At 38.7% G+C, this 24,681-nt stretch overlaps 1 protein-coding gene across 1 annotated transcript in view; it reads right to left on the minus strand.

Moving 5' to 3' along the window:
- Nucleotides 1-24,681, minus strand: part of slc27a6 (solute carrier family 27 member 6) — a 28,081-nt gene extending 3,400 nt beyond the window's left edge. The window contains exons 1-9 of the mRNA XM_062412497.1: nucleotides 24,082-24,681; nucleotides 18,825-19,034; nucleotides 17,387-17,545; nucleotides 14,177-14,301; nucleotides 10,934-11,128; nucleotides 3,169-3,259; nucleotides 2,850-3,048; nucleotides 1,735-1,832; nucleotides 827-957 (exon numbers count right to left, since the gene is read on the minus strand). Of these exons, the coding sequence (XP_062268481.1) occupies nucleotides 827-957; nucleotides 1,735-1,832; nucleotides 2,850-3,048; nucleotides 3,169-3,259; nucleotides 10,934-11,128; nucleotides 14,177-14,301; nucleotides 17,387-17,545; nucleotides 18,825-19,034; nucleotides 24,082-24,568 (1,695 nt within the window). The 5' untranslated portion in view covers nucleotides 24,569-24,681. The remainder of the gene's footprint in view (nucleotides 1-826; nucleotides 958-1,734; nucleotides 1,833-2,849; nucleotides 3,049-3,168; nucleotides 3,260-10,933; nucleotides 11,129-14,176; nucleotides 14,302-17,386; nucleotides 17,546-18,824; nucleotides 19,035-24,081) is intronic.

The following is a 24,681-nucleotide window of genomic DNA, read 5'->3' on the forward strand; positions in this document are numbered from 1 at the left end:
GGAATTGTTTTGCCGATCCAGAATTGCCATGTGTCCACTCGGGTTTTCAAACAGAGCTTCTATCAAATGAATTTAAAGTTTATATCACTGATAGTTTTCATGCCTTTTCTTTCTTACTCTATCAGTGCTGCCCAGAACAGTCAGTGTAGCTCAGAACTGCTCAGTCAGACTAAGCTCATCACACATTATCTACTTCTCTCCTCACTTCTTTGGTAGGAAAAGAGCCTGCATCACATGGTCATAATTGTTTGTTCATCCTCAGACAAAAATCAACAAAGAACCTAAATAAAATGTCTCTGAACTGTACGGTTCATGTTTAGCCTTATAATGTAAAGATCAACATTATGTATGCACATCATGTATTTCTACTGTTGCTTTTGTTTTTTCTAGTCGTGTGATCATCATTTACATTTCACTTTGTTGAAAGTTAGCTTTGTATGTCGCTAAAACCAATACTAAATGAAGACATCAGCATTTCATCTTATTTCTTATTTAGCCTCTGACAATGTTGTTCATATTTAATCACTGGTCTTAGCTGGATAAGAAACCCCAGGGTTATCTGAGACTGTTGATAACTAGTATCGGTACGGTTATCATGACAGTCAATGTTAGGTTAAATGAAAAGATATTCAATGTATGTTGAATATTTAATGCCAAAAGCTTTGTGAATGATCAAACTTAGGAGTCCTAAAGGTAGCACTAAGTGAGCTGTATGATGATTTGGGAGGGGTGAGGGAACAAACCTATTAATAATCCTAATAAAAGATATATTATATTCATAATAAATTAGAACAAAGTCAAGATTTAGCATTTCTCTGCACATTACCTGAATCCTAATGAACCTTGGATGAGCATATGCTGGCAGATCTGTCATCACGTGATCAAAAAGTTTCTTCCCATCAAACATGAGACCTGGTCTTATAATCACAGCAGCCATTCCCGCTCTGCCCTCAAGCCCTGTGGAAAACATTTAATGTAGCTCAGTGTTAATATTTACCAAGAAGAGAAACAGCGTGGTTTCCATTCTTTATACTTCATCCATCTTTGTAAAATAAAACACCTTCACAGCTAATATAAAAAATACAGCAGCTTCCTGCCTACAAGGAAACATATTTTAGTGGGCTTGAAAATAAAATGTAGGAAAAGTAGATTTGAATTAGAATCACATCATCATCACCCAATCATTTAGTGATAAAAGGTTCTGTTCCTGAGCTCCCAAGCATTCATCAAATATAATTGTTATTTAAGTTTCCCTTTCAATAAAACAGTTTGGCTGTCATAAATCATTTATATCTATCATATCAATCTAAAGATGACCAATATCCCTTTACAAAGCAAGACACTACAGGTGAAAGACTGTAGGAAATCACCATGAAATTAATTCTCCCAGAACATTGAAGACATGAATCTCATATCTTAGTTAAACTTCAGTGTCAGACATTCAGTATAAGTATACATTAATGTAATACATCTAGAATATTTACATTAGGATTTAGGGTGAGAGTATGAAAGGGTTCTGTCATGAGGCCTTATTATTTTGCCTGTAGTGTCTTGACTTGATCTCACACTGGTTGTACTGTATTTTACTTTCTTTTTCTAACTTTATGTACCAACTTTTGCTTCTTCCAAGTCATTTTTACACCTGCTGACTACCTTCAGCCTCAAATATGCAATCATTTTGTATAACAGTTTGTTTATAGTAGACATATTGGCACAATCATATTTCAAACGTACCTGGTATTTCTACTCCATACACATTGACTTCCTGCATAAAGTCCACCAGCCCAAGAGCCTCTGTTAACTCTGTCGTTGCTACATTTTCACCCTTCCACCTGAAATCACGGAGAGATGCCGATTTCAGTCAAATTAATTAATAGTGCAAGACACAGCATTTTCAGAACATTCTATGCTGCTACGTAATACAAAGCTTTCATTAACGCCTGCCTGTATTCAATTTTCACCAAGTGATCAATCATTATTTGTGTAGTTTTCTTTGTTTTGCTTCGAGGTGTAAAACAAAGAAAAGTCCAATCCAGTCCAGTAGACTAGGCAACAACAGGAGGTGTTGGTGATTAATAGATTAAAGAAGAAAATTAACCCTAAAAGTCTGACAAACTAATTGTCAACTCATGAATTTTGCACCAACCTCTGCATCACATTCACGTGAACAATGGAAGGAAACAATATGTTTGACTTAAATATGATATAAACATCCTATTTATGGTCCTGTAGTCCACCTACTGCCCACACTACATAACATACTTCTTTTAACAGCACCATACATACGTATTGTAATTAATTCCAATTAGAGTAATGTCATGTATGGAGACAATTTAATAGAGTAAGGGGGGGGCCCATATGACAAATACACATAAATCGTGATTTGTTAACGAGTTTTTATGTTTACTTTAATATAGTATCTGCTTAACATGGACCAAATCAGATTAAAATTCCACTTGAATAATGTTTTTACTGTTAAAAGTAAAAGCCCATGGAACCAAAAACACTTGAATAAATCTTGGATCCTGTTGAGGGTTACTCCAACTCTTCAGTATTGAACTTCCAATTGCAAAGGGCTCAAAAGGGACAGATTTAAAAAAAAGAATAGTCAATATATTGTTCCTTTAATATTTTCAGGAAATTTAGTGGACTTCATTCCTGACTAAAGGCTAAATCTTGTACCATCACAGGTTCAATGCCACTGCACAACAGAAGAGAAACTTCCATTCAAAGAAAGGCATGTCTGTAATAATGGCATGGCGCTGCATGAGATCTCAGACAGCAGAGATTACAGCTAAAAAGTTGTCTTTAGAGGAGAGCGCTGGGAAATATTAGACCTCAAAGAGTACCTGAAGGTGTCTCCTACTCTGTCCTTAAAACAAATGAAGCCCTCCTGGTCTTCAGCCATGAGGTCACCAGTGTTAAAGTAGGCATCTCCCTTCACAAATACATTTCTCATCAGCTTTTTCTCCGTCAGCTGCTTGCTTCCAGCATAGCCAAAGAAGGGGCTGGTGGTGTTCACCTTGGAGAGTAATAGCCCTGTCTCACCTGAGAGAAAAAATAGGTCAGAATAATTTAATCAGTAAAATGTTTTTTGTTTCCCAGTATATCAACTTTGAATACAATGTAAATTGAATTTATTGAAATGTTTAGCAGTTGCACTCTTACCCCTTCCCACTTTCTGACAGAAACCATACTGATCCTTCACCGGCTCGTCTTTCTCCATGTCATACTTTACTAGATCGTACTTGAACAAAAGCTACAAAAGTAAAGAGAACATGTTAATCATGGGGCAATGGCAAAGACATCTTAACTGTAACAGTCACATTCCAACTAAAGGTTAAATCACGTTTATGGGGGAATAAATAACAAATTCAAAATCAACATGATCTGGCAGTGATTTTGACCCACAGTTTGACCCAGTATGTTACCGCTACTGTAATTTATTTGAGGATGTAGAAGAAGACATGTTCAACTCGGTCCACAGGCTGAAGGCACACTGCCTGCTACAGAGCAGCGTTCAGCTGTTTATTCAATTTGTATTCATTTTGAACGGGCAATTAACAATTGACATGACAAGTTTGAAGCCGATTAGCTAAACCATTAGGGGGATATGGGTTCCAAATATAGACAAATAAACGTTTGAGGAATTAGTAGGTAGATAAATATTTAAAAATGACTGCAAACAGCAATAGTAGCCTGCTTTAAAAGTTCTAACAGCAAGCAAAAACTACTAATTTCAAATACAAACATAACATTTTACACTTTAGTCCTTCAAAATCAAGAAAGTATTTTTGGGGACGATAACCTCAGTACTGCTCTCAGTGATATCCAAGGTTGTCACATCTATTAGCACCACATATTTAAAGCATTTAAGAAGAAAGAGATTTAGGATGTAACATACCATATATGGACAAGATATTGGGTTAATTTAATTTAGTTCTTACCAAGCTGAACTTCTTTTAAAGATGCGTAACACATCAATAAGATGATGCATTTTAAGATTGCAAGCTATTTTAACCAAATTGAATTGAATAGAGGTGGTAAAAGGAAAGAAATCTGTCCACTCATTTTAAATTAAATTTTTCACATCTGAGTTTTTCTATTTTTAGGGTTTGAATCCATACCTAGCTTTGAGCTAGTATTTACCACACTGTGGTTGTATGCCTCCCAAAACCAGTGCAGTTTCTGTCTTCATTTTGCTACATTGTATTTTTTTCCAGATTCATTTAAGGTCACTGTGGCCTTAACCTTTGACCACTGAATATCAAAAAGGACAACACTAAGATGGCCACTGTAAACAAGAACATCAACACTAGTGATTCAAATTCTGGAGCCACAGTAAATGTTAAGGATCATACCTGGAGTAAGGATGTGGTGCAGAGTAAGTCCAAAGTGACTGTTATACAAGTCCTTGTCATGGAGAGAGTAATATTAAAAAAGGAAATGGCCATATGCCTCCCAAAACCAGTGCAGTTTCTGTCTTCATTTTGCTACATTGTATTTTTTTCCAGATTCATTTAAGGTCACTGTGGCCTTAACCTTTGACCACTGAATATCAAAAAGGACAACACTAAGATGGCCACTGTAAACAAGAACATCAACACTAGTGATTCAAATTCTGGAGCCACAGTAAATGTTAAGGATCATACCTGGAGTAAGGATGTGGTGCAGAGTAAGTCCAAAGTGACTGTTATACAAGTCCTTGTCATGGAGAGAGTAATATTAAAAAAGGAAATGGCCATATCCAATCCTATCTGAGAAGCGGAGTTCTACCACAGTCTCATCCAGCAAGTTCCTCCAAACCATTTGAGGTCAGTACAAAAAGTTCATGCTCTCTGATGTATATACCTTCATAACAAGGAGGCAAGAGCAAACCTTATGTTGAGAGGAATATGACTCAGAAGAAATCATGTTGACTTTAAAGAAAACAATCCTTTCAGCTTGAAGTCTTGCATGGCTGATCAAAACTCTCTCCAGATAACTATAAAATAGCTACTTGAATCTGCGGATGACAGTGTTGTTGCAGAGTTTCTGATTAAAGCTGGATACAAGATAGCTGGAGGAGTGATGAGACGTAAACTAAACTACACTATACTATATATGCTATACTGTTTTATTCAGACGGAAATGTTTAACTTTTTACCCCCCTATAATTACTTGAGCTCATAAAACATGATGTACTCTTCAATAGTATGTGAAGTAGTGCTAGCTATACCTTGACCATCTATATCAGTAAAGTGAGGCCTCCTCTTTAATGAATCAGCACTTACAACCAAATAACATAACACTCACATTTCTTTTGAATTCAAAGATATTTTAAGGACATTTTGCCTACAAATTCAATGCACAACTTTTTACGTTTTGCCACAATCAGGACACGGTGGTCTACTACTTGTACTCACTGCAGCTGCGAATGTAATGTCTTGATCTTATTTGATGTACTCTGACAAACTTGTTTTTGATTTATATTTTCACAAGTTTGAATGAAGCTTGAGGGTTATGGAACAACAAGGGGAGGGACATTTGTTTATTCAGATAGAGCACTTTTATCCAGAGCAAAAGTGTCTTTGCACAGTAAACACCAGATAAAAACTGCAACATGATTAACTGTAGTGTTGCCGCCATGAGATGCCCACACAAGTGTGGTTATTTTTAGTTCTGTTAATCCCTATAGGTTTATCCCTCCTCACTCTTTTAAAGTGTGTACAAACATATACACATAGGAACACATCAGATTTTTCATATCAGAAAATTGAATCTGTTATTTTAACAAATTGGTTTCCTAATAATCATAAAAAGGGCATAAAGGCTAAAACATATTCTATAAATGAAGGTTTTCCTCAAAGGACCACTGCCAAAACTTAATCTGAGAATACCCAGAGCTTTTAATCCTGTTAACACAGGATATGTGTCCTGAAATTAAATCATTGATAACTTCACTTTTATAAGGCACTGGGACGGATCTAATAATAGCCCAATTGAGGTCAGAGATTAAAGCTAAATACACAAAGCCCCTCTTTTGTAACTCAGATTAACAGCTATACTCAGTTCTTCTTTAGTGCGGCTAATACCTATGAGAGCTACAGGAAAGCATTGCAGCAACAACATGAACATTGTGCTTTTAATTTGAAGAGATTTTCAAATTCATCAAACAGGAAGTGATTCTATTAATGTTGTTGTCCTGACTTGGATCAGCAGATGACACTCATTATAATAATGAATAATCATAATCTGTAATAAAACATAAAGACATAATAAAATAACCTTAGAACACAATAGTGCAGGATGAATCGAAGGAGTCACTATCAACACAACCCCCCCCCCCCCTTGCTGATGGAGGACAGGAGGTAACAAATGGATAATAAACGGCCCAGTAGATCTCATCTGAGCTGTTTATCTCAACCCCCACAGTTCACCAAAGCTTACCCAGCTTAACATGTGCACTGGATAGATTCATGTCTTGCACATTGCTTCTACTACAGTTAAAGATATGGGAAGTTGGGAAATGAACATGGAAAGCACTTGAACAGACAAGTGTGTTTTAAACCTTGACTGACTGGTATTAAAGAAGTTGGACTGAAACAACAAAGTGTTAAGTGTTGGGTCAGTCTGTCAACAACAGTGAATAAGGTACATGCATTATTATCTTCACTGATAAATGTTGAGTGTACTAAAAAAAATGTAAGTCGCTTTGGACAAAAGTGTCAGCTAAATGACATGTAATGTAATGTAAAGTCAAGTGGACCTGCTTCAACTAGGGCTGCTGCATTATTTTTTTACTTTCATTTAAAAATATAGAATTATGGTCTTTCTTGAATCATTACAGCAACATTCTATATAAACAAAACAAGTTTTGGATTAAAAGGGATTCCTAACACATTACACAGATATGTGAATTTGCGTATTATTCATGTCTATTGTGCGTTGTGCATATATAGTAGACTGTAACTCAATAGTTCACTTATAGGTTTACTATCTAATCATTACAGATAATACTTAAAATCGTTCCATTTAAATCCTTCTATATATATATAGAAATGTTGTATATACCTCTGTCCAAAATCCATTCTCTCATATTTGTTACACATTAGTCTTTTTGTAATCATTATAGCCTTAACTATATATCTTGTGTTTGTATCTTTTTTTTGCTCTACTTGTGGAAACCCAAGATGAGTTGTCTGTACATTGCTATTCAAATAAAGTTGAGTTGACTGTGTGGTTGACACTGTGCAGTTATTTACATCAGATTCCATGCTATGGAATGCTTGTGGTTTCTCTATCAGGGATAACTAACCATGTCCTGACTCCAGCAAACAGACATGAGATTCGTGGCATTAATTGCACTTCTGTCCATCCTGGGAGAGGGATCCCTCGCATGTGGCTCTCTCTGAGGTTTCTACCTTCTTTTTACCCTGTTAAAAGTTTTTTTTAGTAGTTTTTCCTTACTCTTGTTGAGGTTTAAGGACAGAGGATGTCCCACCTTGTTAAAGCCCTATGAGACAAATTGTGATTTGTGAATATGGGCTATGCAAATTTAATTTGATTAATTGACTGCAACACAGGAGCAGTATGGAATCATGTTATGTATTTTTTTGAAAACCTGAAGATAGATCCCTAATATCTTCAGGTGTATTGGATTTGAATGCTACCTGGAGGCCGAATCCTAGATGACTATGTTTAACCCTAAAGCTCCAGAACTGTTTTGAGGACTCAAACACTTTATCCACCCCTACATTGGCATAGGAGTAGTAGATAATGATTGAATTATCATTTTTGGGTGAACTATTCTTTTAATTTAATAATAGTGACTTGTCAAAAACAGACCTGATATTCAAACTTTAGTGTATTATAAGGATTGAGTGGCTCAGTATGTGGCTGACGCACCTGAAGAGTCATGTAGCTGTGCGCCTTGAGTACAATTTGTTCATCGTGACACTGCTAAGAACAGGAGTGGAAAACATTATAGCTGCTCCTCTATGTTGGAAGGGTGGGTGGGGTTACAGAGGAGGTCCTTGTTGTAAAACTACCATATACCAGCAGTGGGGTGCTGTAAGGAATTGGTATGTAGCCTATGGGATCCAACTCTTTGGAAATTAACCCTGTCAATTCTGTAACACTTTTGTTTCCCAGAACAGGCTGAACAGAACAGTCGATGAAGCTCTGTTTTTAACAGGGTGTTCCTGGTGGGGCTGGCAGAGCAAACAGCCTTCACTAGCTCACAGTGATAGTGTGCTCTCCTCAGTCAGCCTGGAGATATTCAGCATCCTGCTATAACCCCACATAACTTATGCTGGCCAATAAGACATTACTGAAATGCTTTTAGAGGAAAAACACAGCCAGTGCCTTGTAGACACAGCAACCCTTCACAATTTGGGCTGAAGGGTGGAGAGGTGGTTCCATCCCCAGTCCTCCCCCTTTGCATGCCGAGGTGTTCTTGGGCAAGATGCTGAACCTCAAATTGCCCTTCATATAACCAAAAAGTGCTGCTAATAGATGCACTGTGTGAATGGGTAAATGGCCAACTGTACTGTAAAGTGCTTTGAGCGGTCATCAAGACTAGAAAAGTGCTATATAAATACAAACCATTAAAAATTTCCCTTTCCTAACACACAAGCTAACATGGTGAGAGATGTATGTTTAGACCTCAAGTGAACTTCTTAAAAGGACATTTTTTCTTATGAATGCTCAAGGGGGGAACTGTCAGGTCTCTACAAATAAAGACACTTTTTGACACATACTTTGGAATATGTCAGGACAATTGGATCCAGACTTTGCCGTTCACATATGAATAACGGAGCAGAAATTCTCCAAGTCAAACAACTTGTCAACAAAAGGAACATATCTTCTTTTTCTTCATACATTTCACATGTAAACAATCTCAACAAAGATTAACAACTAAAACGCTTTCCTTTGTTCACACTTTCTCTGCTTCAGTGAAGTAAACTCTACAGCAGTGGTTGCCAACCCATCGATCGCGATTTACCGGTCGATCTCGATCTACCGGTCGATCTCACAGCGTTCACTGTTGATCCCCGAATGTTTTAATGTTTATCGGAGGAATTTATGTCACAAACAAATGGTTGCAACAGTTTCTGTATGCCTTTTCAAAATAAAAGCACCACCACTCTAACCACTAGGCCACACCGCCCCTTTACTACCATAAAGATGGAAAAAGCCCCGCAGGTTAAAATAAGCCTACCGTAAATGCGAGAGAAGTTGTGCATGTTAAATTAGAAATGCTCTGGCAAAATGGGTATCAGTGTGTTCCAACACTGTCTTTGTATATACACTCCTGATCAAAATCTTAAGACCAGTTAAAAAATTGCATGAATTTGCATTTTGCACTGTTGGATCTTAGGAAGGTTCTAAGTAGAGTTTCAAAATGCAAAAAGAAGAAATGGGAACACGAGACCAAAAGTTGTGAGCAGGCAATTTATTGAAAACAACAATTTAACTGAAGTAGGCTGTTCATCAGCTGATCAAAAGTTTAAGACCACAGCTCAAAAAAAAAAAAAAAAACCTCCTAAAACTAAAATTAAAGTGTCAAAAACTCAGTAATGAGTAGCTCCACCATTATTGTTGATCACTTCAAAAATTCTTTTTGGCATGCTTGATGCAACTGTTGAAGATGGCTTCACGAAGGGCATCCACTGTCTGAAACTTCCCTTGCCATCCACCCCCAAATGTTCTCAATTGGATTAAGATCAGGGGAACACAGCAGGATGGTCCAAAAGAGTGATGTTATTCTCCTGGAAAAAAGTCTTGGTCAGACGGGCATTGTGAATTGGAGCGTTGTCCTGCTGAAAAACCCAGTCGTTACCACACAGACGAGGGCCCTCAGTCATGAGGGATGCCCGCTGCAACATCTCCACATAGCCAGCTGCTGTTTGACGCCCCTGCACAACCTGGAGCTCCATTGTTCCATTGAAGGAAAAAGCACCCCAGATCATGATGGCGCCCCCTCCACTGTGCCGCGTAGAAAACATCTCAGGTGGCATATCCTTGTCATGCCAGTAACGTTGGAAGCCATCAGGACCAAGAAGGTTAAATTTGTTCTCGTCAGAGAATAAAACTTTCTTCCACCTTTGAATGTCCGATGTTTGGTGCTCCCTTGCAAAGTCTAAACGGGCAATTTTGTGGCGTTGAAGGAAACGTGGGCTTTGAAGACGTTTCTTGTTTTTGAAGCCCTTCCTTCGCAGATGCCGTCTGATGGTTATTGGGCTGCAGTCAGCACCAGTAATGGCCTTAATTTGGGACGAGGATCGTCCCGTGTCTTGACGGACAGCCATTCGGATCCTCAGGCTCAGCGCCGGTGAGATTTTTTTGGGTTACCACTTGATTTTTTTGCTCCATAACCCTGAGGATCTTTTAAGAAATGCAAAATGACTGTCTTACTGCGTCCAACCTCAGCAGCGATGGCACGTTGTGAGAGGCCTTGTTTATGCAGTACAAAAATCCTACCACGTTCAAAGACGGTGAGCTTTTTTGCCTTTGCCATCAAGAGATCTTAACAGTGTGATTACTTGACAGGAAATGACATGGAATCCAAATTTTTTCACAGATTTTGGCTTTTAAAGGCTGTGGTCTTTTGATCAGCTGATGAACAGCCTATTTGAGTTAAATTGTTGTTTTCAATAAATGCCTGCTCACAACTTTTGGTCTCTTGTTCCCATTTCTTCCTCTTGCATTTTGAAGCTCTACTTAGAACCTTCCTAAGATCCAACATTGCAAAATGCAAATTCATGGAATTTTTTAACTGGTCTTAAGATTTTGATCAGGAGTGTATAGAGGGATTGTAGGAATTGTTAGCATGAACTTTCAAGGCTTCATTTACTTTCACTACTACTGAAAAGATTTGAGATATCTAATTACTTCACACCTGAAAAAAAACACGTGTTCTATCATGTTTAGAATGTTGCCTATCACTCACCCTGTAGAGGAAATTGGACCGGCCCACAGTTCCAATCTTGCCGATATGGTTCATGAAACACAGGTTTCCCTCAGTGGAGCCATACACCTCGCACATTTTAACGTTTCCAAAGCGACTCTGGAATTCCCGCCAGACATCCTGCCGCAAGCCGTTCCCAACTCCCATCCGCACCTTGTGAACTTTATCCACCTCTCTCTGATGAAGTGAGAAAGATGTAGAGACATTAGCAAAACAGATCTGACAAGGGAAATGTGAGATTTTCTCAGTAATGAGTAAATACTATCAATTAATATTGTGTTTAATTGTGTTCTAAACGGACACACTGGAATAAACAAGAATAGGAGCTTTCAATCAAGCTTTATATAACCTTTAAACAAAGAAATAGCAAAAAAAACCTACTTGGTCAAATTAGTGTGAATCAAATGGGTGCAAGTCGGAACAAAAGCAGCCTTCACCACACAGACACACACACATTGGACCAAAGCCTGAATTATATAAGATGCTGGAAAGAGTCAAGTCAGGGCAAATCAGGGCTAAAGTATGTCAACTAATCAACTGTAACCATGCTGCTGTAAGGTAAGAAAATTAAAAAACTTCCTCTGTCTTTCACTAAGGTGTTAAAAGTGTGGTTTACAATGTGTATCTTTTTTTTAATTTGTTTTACAAATCCACTTAGATAAGTATGAATTTTAACAGGCCATCAAAATGGGAGGGATTTCTCCAGTCTCTGCCAATGGTCAGTATGTTAAGATGGTCAGATCATTGTGTTTGAGTCTGTATGTGAGATAGAGAGGAAGGGAGAGACAACATATAAAGAAACTATGGCTAGCTGTGGAGAAGTGGACAAGTGAATGGTAAACACTTGTGCGGAAACAGGGTAAGCATTGCCCTAACACTGATTTTAATTATGTAATTTTTTCTATTCCTCCGTTATGGGTCAGGAGGTAGATAGGGTTGTCAACAAACCAAGTTCGTTGGTTCAATCCCTGGCTCCTCCATTTAGCATATTAAGGTTACCTTAGGTAAGATACTGAACCCCTAAAGAGCCTGTTACAGCTAACAGTGTATGAACTGTGTATGATAGAAAGATTGTGCGTAAAGAATGTGTGCTTAAACAGGAAATTTGACTTTGAGTGGTCTACAAGACGGGAAAAGGGCTGAAAACTGTCCATTTATCATTTATGTACCTTATTAATAAGACTATGAATATGTTTGCATATCAATAAATATATTTTGAAGCAGTTAGTTTAAAGAGGGCAATTAGTTATTCCTGTCTTAGATATTAGCTGAATTTGAGTCAGTTATATATTTGCTAATGTAAAAAAATATTTGAATGATGTTACATATTAATTAACAAACTTGAACCTGAAAGACCACAAACCAACTGAAACACAATCAGCATGGGGATTTTGGAACTCCTCAGGGTCTGGGGCCTCGGCTGGTAATCTACTCCCGCCGAGGGTCCAGCTACTCTGAAATACTCAAAAGAAGAAGAACTGGTATCTCTGCCTACATCGCTAGACAAACTGGAAGCTCAGAGGATTCACTGCCTTCTTTGTTAGGGGGTACTATAGAGTACAGCTGACTATACGGTCTGCAACACATAATTTAGTGGAAGACATGATGTCCATATAAACTTTCTTTTGCTATCAACAAAAAGCAGTACATTTGCATCCTGCAGAGCAGTGTTCAGCTAGTAAGTTTGGCACCAGGTCAATTTATTTGTGATTAGATGGTGAGCGGGAAGTGTAATCAAAGGCTATTTTAAGAATGTGAAAATGATCATTGAGTTTTTGACACACTGAACAACTCTCTGTTGTGAACTTTGTTGTTATATTGTGCTGTGCAGTCAGAAACAAACAGTGCCACAGACGTGGGCCAGAGTCTAGTTTTGTAGCAGCATTATGGAAAAGGAAACTGGTTTGTGGTTTTATCCAACAACACTGAAACTTGAAGACACACGTGTGAGGGATGTAGACCATAACCAGCAGTTAGTATTGAGTAACTCTCTGAGTCCCAAACGATTTCTGTTGTATCTCCCCTTTCAATATTATAAATGAAAAAGTTGTATTATAATTTCAAGAATGACTTTACTTATTCTATGATACTCTCTGTAGCCTAATTATTCTACTAATTATTTGATATAGCCTACATCAGCATTATTCCTTGGTATAATTGACCCTCTTCATACGTAGCTTTAAAAAAAAAAAAAATCATTGTTAATGTTCTGGATGTGATGTGTAGATTAAAGTTTGAAAACTAACCAGGTCATCTTACCTGGCTTCATGAATATAAAGACGGTGTGATTTAACAGCAAGGTCTGTTAAGCAAGCAACACAATGTTCAGACCAAAATCCACAACTTTTCATATTAAAAACTAAAGTTTTGCAGCATCGAAAATAATGGTTGAATTGCTATAGAGGAGGTGAATCTATAAATCAAAGGTTAACACCTATGAAAGTTTGTGTCTGGTGGGCAAATTTGCAAGTTGAACACAGTGCAAAGTGATTGTATGCAAGCAGTCATTAGTAACCATTATTGTGTGCACACATTGAGCTTGTGAAAGGGTGCGTATGTGCTGTACGTGTCAACATTAATTTTCAGTCACTGGTGAGGACATTCATCGCAGGCTTTCCACCCAGACAGCCAAATAACAGAGGGAGAGGGGACAAAGAGGACTTTGAGTCCATCTTCATGAAAAGATGAGCTCTGACCTCACACTGTGTGTGTGTGTGTGTGTGTGTGTGTGTGTGTGTGTGTGTGTGTGTGTGTGTGTGTGTGTGTGTGCGTGTGCGTGTCTGTATCCAGTGGGAAGATGCAAACAATGAAACAAAGACCCTGCTTATCTTTCTGCTACAGTTGTACATAAAGTTACTTGAATGATTCACAAGTTGAGGGTGACTATGTATGTAATTGTTTTGTTAAATTGACAAAGTTTAATTCATAGATAAAATGATTCTAAAATGTATCTTAAATGTATTTATATTTATTGCTGTCAGAATGTCAAGAGACTGACATATTATTATTTTCAAAAGAGGATATTTTGATCACTGCTAGAAGCCAAACAGAAGATTAGAGGATGAGAATGTCTTCCCAGGTAGGGAGGTAAATAGGTTACAGAAGAATCAACTGGTGTGAAGACATTTTTGTCTAATGATTTAAATCAATTCAGTTCAGCACCTGGTGTTAATCAGGCTTGGATGTGTGTGGGTTTGTATACTTTCTGTCAAAACAGAAGATTACCTTAGGCTGGTTGCAGAGGTATCTGCAGAGTTCACCAATATACTGGAAAGCAGTCACATTGTGTTTTCTACAGTCATTCCAGAACTGGGAGGCTGAGAACTTTTTCTTCAAGACACAGGTCGCACCTGCAGAACAAAACATAACAATGTAAATTCTCATATTCAAGATTTTCAACACTAGGCATATCTACTTTATAATTGTGTTTATATAAACATTGTGTCTAATTTGGGTTAGGGTTAGTATATATATGTGCTGTATATTTGAACTGTTTTAATGATAACGGTATATAATGTACTTGAACAAGTGGTACTGCATTTTGCTACTATGCAGGTAAATGTACAACTTAAATTCCTGTTTCCCAGCTGCCCTTACACAATATTCATGTGCAGGAGGGCCAAATATATCAAAGCAGACTTAATATCATAGCATGTTTCAATCAAACTCGGACAAAATCCGAACATGTCCAACTGCATAACTATTTGTACACTACAACCGACCGCACAACAGGCAGGGAAATGGCCTGATGTCGTCAAATGCCTTTACATGTATTTAGGTAAATATGTTAAAACTCAAGAACAAAGTTACTTGGGTAATTAAAGAATGGATTTACATGCAATTGCAACCTGTTTACTGTAATCCACCATATAGATGCAGGACAGCAACCAGATTCCTCCACACTCGTTACCAATTGTACAGTATAAACACACCTCCACACCTCTGTGTCAATGCTATAGGATGGTGTGGCTGGACCCACACTTGTTTGTCTTTCTGTAACTAATACTTATTGACATAAAAAAAATGGAAAATTTGGAGAAATAACACACAGCTAACCTACATCTCAAGGAACTCCTGTGCTTTTTAACAGAAAGAAAACGCAAGAACCAGACTCGATGTAGGCGGCCATCTACCCTGACCAGTTGGGCTGAGCAGTGAAGAATGGGGAAGAGAGGTGGGTGGAAAAGTGAGAGAGAGCACGATTATAATTGCGTAACCATCATATTTAGGCTCTGTCAGACTGGTTGTTGACTAGGACATTGAATCCCAATGATAGTTTAGTGCGTTGGTTGCAGCCATCACCTAATGTTGATATTTGTCTGTGCTCACCCCAGATGGGGACATCTCATAATGATAATGTTAATATTGTGACCTCAAATTACACAGTATTTCTGATATAATATGATCATTATGCAACTAGCTGGTTAGAGGATGTCAGCTTATTAGGTGGTCTCTGAATTTGGCCTAGGAAACATTTGTGGTCACCCTACGGATGTAACCTAGCCTGACGTTGTCATACTCATAATTCTAGTCAGAATATGAGTCTGATACTGCTCCATTGGGCTGTGATTATGGGGCATGTTTCAACCGAACCAGGGAAAAAAATGCCTCTTCGCTCAATTGGATAGACCTACAACCAATCAGAACAACGTAGTATGTGACGTATGTTAAGCGACACATAGTTGTTGTCAACAGAACTCAAGCGAACTTACATCGACATTGGTCTGATAATGTGTACAAGGTTTGTCATTTTTATTATATAATATAAAGCTGTCAGTTCACTGGCCAAAGGTTTGTTGGCACAGCTTGTTTGGATGTTGGTCTTTTCCAGTGAGGGAGATCGAACTGCCGACGTAGTAGTTGGAACAGAAATTCAGAGTGCAAAAACGTTATAAACAGCACAACTTCATAATAGTCTCCAGTGTTCACTTCCTGCCCAACGTGTCTAATTAAGCTGCTGGTTGAAGTGAAACAGCGGGTCCTCAAAGGGGTCACATCATTTAGTGGACACTGGACCTGGACACTGGACTCTGTGAGCAGTCGTGACTACAAATTGCTAGGGCTTAGAAAAAAAGTCACATTTCATCTACTTCACAGGAAGACCATTTCTGACTTTGTCTCCTGGTTTTACTCCATAAAATTTGTATTCACATTCAGATGACAGTATAGATAATGAACATCATTTGCTTTGTCTTTTATGGGCATAAAAACATTTCTTAAATGTAATTTCCAATGTAAGTTCTGTACAAATCTGCTGACAATATCTGGTGGAATAATCAATTAATTCCATAATCATAATATTCATCAAATGCTATATGCATCTGCTGATCTCTGACCTTCATGCCACATCTCGTTGTTCTTTGCTATCCAAGTCATAGACTATAAATCCAGGAAATGTTTCTGATGCACCACATACAAAAGAATGTCAAAGTCAAAGGAAGGATCACATCAGGACAGACAAACCAATAGAAGCCAAAGACAAATGCTGTGGCTTTTCCTCGGCATGGAAAGACGAGACGGGACTGAGGGCAGATACGCTTTGACAGTTTCTGTGTATTAATTTGATCGCAGGACTTGACAGACTTGAATCCTAGTCCTGGGCACTGTACTACAAAGCAGGATATGTGGTGCAAATCACCATTGTAACTTATGCTGAACACGTAACCTGCTCCGGCTCAGAGATCAAAACCTGCCAACGGCCTGGCTACTGACCAATCGGATCAGAAGAAAAGAGTCATTGATCTACAGGATTCTGACAGGGACAAAAGAGCAACTTTTTTACAGATGATAGGAATCTGCTCCAACTTTTCAAGTGTCTGTTTAAAAACAGAAGAGGAGGTGAAATAAAAATGTAACTATGGTTTTATGAAAACAATTTTCCACAGACTGATTTTTCCTCATGACAACAGATCAACTTTTGAAACAGACTGACCTCATCACACACATCATCACGTCCATAGTTTGTTCCTCGTCTGACCAAAATAATTAAATAATTAGTAATAACCCTTTATGGAATTCCTCTGCCTTTTTTTCATTTTAGGCTTACTTAAAGTGATATACACGATACTAAATTCGTTGTGGCGTCATTTATTCATACAACCTATTGAACCTGCTTCTTAATACAGGCATCTGGACCTGAGTACTGAAACACAGGATCTACAAATCAAATCAAAGTTTATTGTCACATGCACCAATGACAGCGTCATCGGAGTAGTGAAATTCTTGTGACATGGCAGGCAACATCTACGCAGTAGACAACTTTACAAGATAGAAAAATAACATACTATGTAACATAACATATAACACAACATCCTAACATATAACATAATGGTTTGCTAGATTTCAACTGACATTATGACATAAGTTATCAATACATACAGTGAATACAGAGAATTAAGATTAGATGTAGGGTCACGAAGAAACTCTGGATCTTACCCAGCTCTATGGTTCCTCCTATACCGATCAAAGAAGCTGCACTGTGGTAGAGTGGCAGCGGAATATACACCACATCATCTTCAGTCATCCCAAAGGCCCAAAAGCCTGCTGCTGCCTTCAAACTCTGCAGATGAGTGATCACTGCAGCCTTTGGGAGACCTGTGGAAATGAAGACATGATACATGACATGATACATGACATAGAAAGAAAACACATTTGGTTCAAGACAATGCAAGACAATATCAGTGTTGCATTTCAATAGCAAATGCACCTCTATGACACTAACTTTGTGGTTGATTGTTATCAGAAACTAGCAACGTTATCATAATTTTGTAATACCCAAAGCTAATGATCCCATCCAAGATGGATCTGATTGTCTAGGACCGCTAAAAACAATATATTATTGGGACCGCTCTCTGCAACAAGGGGGGGGTTTCCTTTAGAATGGAAGTATGCAAATCTGTCCTGTTCCAAAAGATATAATTCCTTTTACTATGTGCAGTAGCCTCACAAGCAAAAGATTTATAAAAGAGTGAGGAGTGATCGTATAAGAAAATTCATGGAAACAATATTTTCATCCTCCTAATCTAAGCTAGGTTGCATGGGTCTGAATACTTAAGAATAGCTCAGGTGTCTCTCTTTTGTCTTGATCATTACTGAGATGTTTCTACACCTTGGTTGGTTTAGTAAATGGTTTTGTATTTATATAGCGCTTTTCTAGTCAGATGACGACCACTCAAGTCCACCTGTGGTAAATTCATCTGACTGGATAAGATTTGGAAAGAAACACTGATCTACATCAGGTTCTACATCTGACAAAGTCTATCGGCGCCAAAACCAAGACATGAGGTTTAGGGTAGCTGCCTGCAGACCACTACAAAATATTTAGGTTTCATTTAAGGTTCACAAGAGTCTTGGTCTCCTCCATTATTTTTAAATGGAACAACCAGTACTCTTATGCACACAGCCCCTCTGCAGTTCAACCAGATTAGGCAGCAAGTGCTTGGTCACCTTTGTTACCGAGACCCTTCTCCCTGTTTGCTCAGTCTGGCAGAGTTGGCTGCTCTCTACTTGTTTTTTCAAAATTTCTTCCATTCAAACTTTCTCCTTGTCAAGAAATTTTTCCTCGAAAAAAAAGGGAAGTCTAATGTTTACCCATGATACACCAGTGCCTACAAAACTGTCATTGAACCTTGCAGCAGTTACTGCTGATTAAAAAAAAACAAGATCCATAATGTATCACTAATGCAGTTGAAAAACACAATAATGAAATTAAATTAATAACGGAACTCTGTGGCTATCAGACATATTAACATTACACATTGATCATACATTGCACTGGAAGCACTGCATGTGTCATTATCACAAATATCAGCTGCAGTAACTGAAATGTTAGCACTTTACATTACATTCCCCACTGGCCTGTTCAATAACTCACCAGTTGTTCCAGAGGTGAAGATGTACAGGGTGGGGGATTTGAGAGAGGTGGTGGCATGTAGCACAGCGGGTACAGGCTGTTCAGAGGCAGCAGCAACTTTATCCAACAGACTGTGTACCTGTGGGTGCTCACTGTGGCTCTCCATGGCCCACACCTGGATGTTGTCCTCCAGCAGGCTGGTTAGGATGCCATCCAAACATTCAACCAGTTCTAGGGGATTGAGAAAGTCAAAGGTGAATGGTTTATAATAATTCCCATTCTCAGCCTGCCTGGCTTCCTACTTCCTCCATCCAAAAGTTTTGATTGTGTGTATGTTGTGAACAAATGTGTTCTGGAGGCATCAGAGCAAACAGGAAGTTATTTTAGAAGTACAAAAACTATGTTTCATAGTGACTCTGCAAAAAGTGATTGTAGAGATGTATGAACTGCACAACTATATTTTGCGTTTTCAAGCAGCACTGGATGATAACGACTATCAGAGGAAAGAAGAAAAAACTATTTGTCGCTGAAAGAAATGTTTTCAGAGATCTTTTCTTTGGAAAATTTAAATGCAATGCAATTGACCATTAAACACGAATTAAAGGCATTCTACCAATAAGCACAAACAATTATGCATATTAAATCCCAAATCTGCACACGACAGCATATCACTGCTGCATGATCCAGAATATTCATCTTTCCACATAAACTGACTTTAGTTCATTTAATCCACCACAGAGCCAGGGCAATTTGGATGTTTGGAATCTTATCCATTAGAAACCACCTCCACAACAGAGACAAGTTCTCCAGCATGTGAGTAGCGAATTACCTGCCAAGTACCTTGATCTGTGCTGAAGTGTAACAAAGACAACCGATAATGTTTTGCTCAATGTTGATATAATATGGGTTGACACTCTCATCAGTGTCTGACTTTTCCAGCGATTCCATGAATACACCCTCCTGTTGCACAGAGGTGGGGGTGAGGACAGCGTCTGACAAACATCATGCTTTTTTGGTTGAGCAATGATCTGTCACCCTGTCACATGTCTGCAGCATGGTGAATCCTATTAACTGTAGCAGCAGGATTGTTGCAGTAAAACATGGGGGAAGCTGAATGTGGTTTAACTAAATTTATATTGGTGTATGATTAAAATGGATGCAGAATGTAATGTTTAAAATGTTTTCAGAGATCACCTCCACATTGAGCAATAAGTTCCATCCCTCACTGAGACTCCACACAGTTCACAGTTTCAGAACAGTGACCTGGTAAGACACTTAGCTGTCAGGGTTCATTATTGGACAATAACAACATAATCGGGGGCTGTACTTTTAAACTATATGTTATTTAAGGTGTTTAGCATATAAAGTACAATAATATATGAAATATTACAACTCTATAATGTTTTATAGAGTAAGCCTCACAAAACCCTACAAATGGTTAAAGCATCCTCAATCTGTATGTAAAGCTGTGTTGGAACAGTGTGAATAATTATAATAAGTCAGCAATAGAAACTGAATTAACTGTAGTTTTATAACTCTAACTAGTAGAATATGAGCCCATTGATTCACACATTCACAAGTTGTTGCTTTAAGCTGCAATCAACATTTCGATTTTCAAATAAATTTTCTTTGGTTGACTGCTCTTAACGGTTCAAATAAGGCTTCCAAACACGAGCGGAAGCTGTTCCAAACTGTTGGAAAAAGGGGGACAGAGGCTTCGCCTTGTGTGTTTAGGGGCAGTTTTCACTGTGCTTTGCGAAACTTTGCTAAGCACAACAAGGGACTTGTTGGAGAAATCAGATTGGTCACAAATGTGTATGACAAGATAAGATACAAATGTGGTTGGAACTTACTTTTGAGTACTCACAAGTGTTTCACAAAACCCAAGCAAACACATTGGCATGTTTTCGGCTGATAAATAGGGGGTAATATATATATTAATGTCTTCCGTTTAGATTGTTTACTTCAGCTTCACAGACCAGATCAGATAATTTTTTTTGTACACGTTTGTGTGCACATTTGTATGAACAGTTATTATGCATATTTAGTGTGCGATAAACTGTCCCCTGTTGACACTTGGAATGTCTGGAACAGTAAAAAGATTTGGGTTGACTATAAAAAAAAATGTCTATTGCTCTTTATCATTTGTCCCTTTACTGAAAACTGTCTTGGTCTGGTTGTCCAGTAATCTGATTCTTCAGATGTCGACACGTTTTTGGTCTGATCCTCTGAAGTCATTCAGCTCAAGAGCAGGTTAGGTTGGTTACTATGTGTGGTGGGGAGGTGTCCCCAGTGTGTCCCCAGCCTTGCCTCCTCCTCCAGCCAAACCCCTGATTAGAGCCAGGCTATATAATGCACCTGTGGGCCTCTGTTCTTTCTCTGCTTCTTGTCCTGCCTTGGCTGGGGCTGGTGGTGATGGTTACATCACCACCAGCATGTGCCCCTGTTGTCCTGAAACGAAGACCCACACTAGAGGTGATTCACCTGCTGCTGGTTTATTTTGTTGCTTGGTTTTCTTTTCTTAATATTGTTTTTGTTCCTTTTTGGCAGTGTTATTTTATTTAGTTTGTTTGAATTGCTGTCTTTGTCTATTTGACCAACTGGGTTATACAGTTTATGGTTATATTGCTTATGGTTATACTGCTTTGAATTTCACTCGACTTGAGGTCAACACTCATTAGTTATTCTGCCTGTCCAGATGTGGACTCAGCTCACATCCCCCATTTTTCCTTTGCTTAAGTTGGGTTGACTTTTATAGTTTTAAGAGGTTATGTTTTTTAAGGGTTTGGTATTATAGTGTCTTTCGCTTAATGTAATAAAGCAACATTTGAATCATCCTATATGGTGTTGGTATTTTTTTTGTTATTCTATTAAGCCTTTTTTCTCCCCAGCAGTTCCAGCCACTGCTTTTCAATTATTTTTGAATTATTTCAATAAAATACTTGTTGTTTATCAGAAAATTATATATATTGACACATAAAGAAATTAACTTTCTTTATAACCATGAATCCCCATAGTTAAACCCTAATTTACCTTGCTAACAACAATCCCTGCTTCACAAAACAGGCTTTGGATACATAGAGAAGTCTATGGTCTACAGTTGCAATCAGAAATATTCAATCCCCCAAAGATTTTAAGGATTCATCAATTAAAGTAGACAGAATCTTGTTCTTTGATCAAGATTCTGCTTCGGATGCCTTCTTTATGAGTTGAGTGATACAGAAAATCAACACGGAAAATGCATGATGTAGTATTTGTGTGTAGCAGTATATTTTGTTAAGATAGCCATGTCACAATTATTCAACCCCTATATAAAATTGTTGTTTTTAAAGCTGTCTGACAGTTTTTTTTGTCCTAAAGTTGAGTTGAAACATTATTAAGCCTTTGGGAACTCTATACTGATCCTTCATTTGCTTCAGCTGTGATGCATATATAAACCCCACCCATGAAGGTATTCAAGGTGAGTTGCAATCATGGGAAAGACAAAGGAGCTTACACAAAAGCTGAGAGAGGAGATTATTTCATCACACCTGAAAGGCCTTGGGTTGAAGAAGAATTCCCCAAAAAATGATATTCCAAGAGACACAATTGGTAACATTATAAGGAAGTATACAACTGATGGAGCAGCTTCAAACATGCCTGGCCGTGAAAGAAAGCCCAGCATTTCATCAAGGACCCTCAGCAACTTAGTCAGAACAACTCAGATAAACCCGTGTGACTACAAGACACCTACAGGATGACCTGATGAAGGCTGGTACAAGTGCTGCAGTGGCAACTATAAGACATGCACTGAATAATAAAGGACTTAATGGCCGGCTCCAAGACGCACTCAGCTCTTGACCACAAGCAAAATCAAAAGTCAACTAGAATATGCCAGGAGGAATTTGGATAAGCCTACAGGGTTTCGGGTGACAGTTCTATGGACTGATGAAATCAAACTGGAACTGTTTGAATGTATGGGGAGAGGATGGCCTAGGGGATAGAGCGGGTGCTCTGCAACAAGAAGGTTGCCGGTTCGAATCCCACTCTATCCCATCTGCATGCCTAAGTGTCCTTGGCAAGATACTGAACCCCTAGATGGCCCCTCATAAAAAAATGATGAGTGTTCTAAAAATGTAAGTCGCTTTGGATAAAAGCGTCAGCTAAATGACATGTAATGTAATGTATGGACCAGCGGTATGTCTGGCGTCTGAAAGGACAGGCCAGAAGAATACCATCCCCACAGTCCAACATGGAGGTTGGTCAAAGATGACAATGGGCTGTTTTTCTGTGGCAGGAACTAGCAATCTTTATTGTGTACATCATGGATTCACAGAAATACCAGGCCATTTTAAAGAGGAATGTGATTCCTTCTGTTGACAAATTAAACCTTGGTGATCATTGGACTTTCCAGCAAGACAATGATCCAAAGCAAAATCTCCAAATCCACCAAAGCTTGGTTGAGAAAAAGACCCTGGAACGTCCTGGAGTGGCGTTCACAGTCACCAGATTCAAATTTGATTGAAAAACTTTGGTGGGATTTAAGAAGAACATCACTGATCTAGAGGCTTTTGCACTTGAAAAATGGGCAAAGATTCCAATCGAGAGGTGTAAGAAGCTTGTCCGCACTTACCGAAAACATTTTTTAGAAGTTATAAAAGCTAGAGGATGCGCCACAAAGTACTGAAGCTGGGGGGTTGAATAATACTGCACATGCCAATGTGTTGAAAGAGTTACATTTTTCATTTGAACTTCAAAGTTAAGTCAACTTCTGTTGTCAAAATAACTAAAATACGCATTAATAAATATCTTTTGTTGTTTGATGAGTTTTTTTTGTCATTTATTGTCATTATCTGTCATCCACATCACTATAATGTCTATTGAGGTGAGGGGGTTGAATATTTCTGATTGCAACTGTAAATACAAGGGGACATTATGGGCAGATGCCACTTGCTGCCATGTCAATGAGCACAATGTTTACATCCTGAAATTAGAGTGAAAGTTATGACATTTTAAATACTTAAAGAGATGTTGACAGATCAAGAAACCAAAAGAATGTAGGAATCCTACAGTACAGTGGTGGATAAGCAGCTCTCTCCCTATTATGTCATAACCCACAATGTGTATGTGAAGCTACTCACAAACAAACTTACTTGACCAGATGTTACTCATGCCAGGATACAGAGTGGAATTAATAGTCGATATAATTTTCTATTTGTCCTAAAGTAAGTGGTGAAAAGACGGAACCATAGGTACATATGCCACAGTGATGTGACAGTAGAACAAGTGACAGCTTTACCTGATCCAACTATCAGAGTTTTGGCTCCACAGCAGTTAAAGCAGTGCAGCAGAGACTTGGACTTGATGTTCGTGTTGAGGAAAGCGACCGAGCAGCCGACCTTCGCCAACCCGAACCAAACGCACAGGAAGTCGGGTTCGTTGCTCATGAGCAAGGCAACGCAGTCTCCTTTCCTTAGGTTGACACTCTCCAGGAAAACATGGGCGAGTCTGTTGCTGCGTTGCTCGATGTCTCGGTACGTGTGGATGTTTCCCTCGAAGATGACGAACGGTTTGTTGGGGACGCGTTGCGCTTGCTGAACGAACTTGTCCAGGACCGTGTGCACGCTGGAGGTGAATTTAGAGAGCTCCAGCCTCGCTCCGCACCTGATCACCTTGATCAGGAACAACAGGTCCCTCCAGAAGTACGGGAAGGAGACTTTCAGCAGGACATGAGCGGAGGCAACAGCAAGGGCCAGAGCCGAGAGCCATTCCAGAGACACAGACATGTCTGCGGCTGTGAGTACACGATGAAGACCGCTGAAGACAACCAGATGAGAAGAGTGCTCTGACACACTGCCGCATGCTTTAGGTGATATACGTTTGTGTGTGTGTGTGTGTG

The sequence above is a fragment of the Platichthys flesus genome, chromosome 19 (assembly GCF_949316205.1).
Source record: "Platichthys flesus chromosome 19, fPlaFle2.1, whole genome shotgun sequence".
Taxonomy (NCBI): domain Eukaryota; kingdom Metazoa; phylum Chordata; class Actinopteri; order Pleuronectiformes; family Pleuronectidae; genus Platichthys; species Platichthys flesus.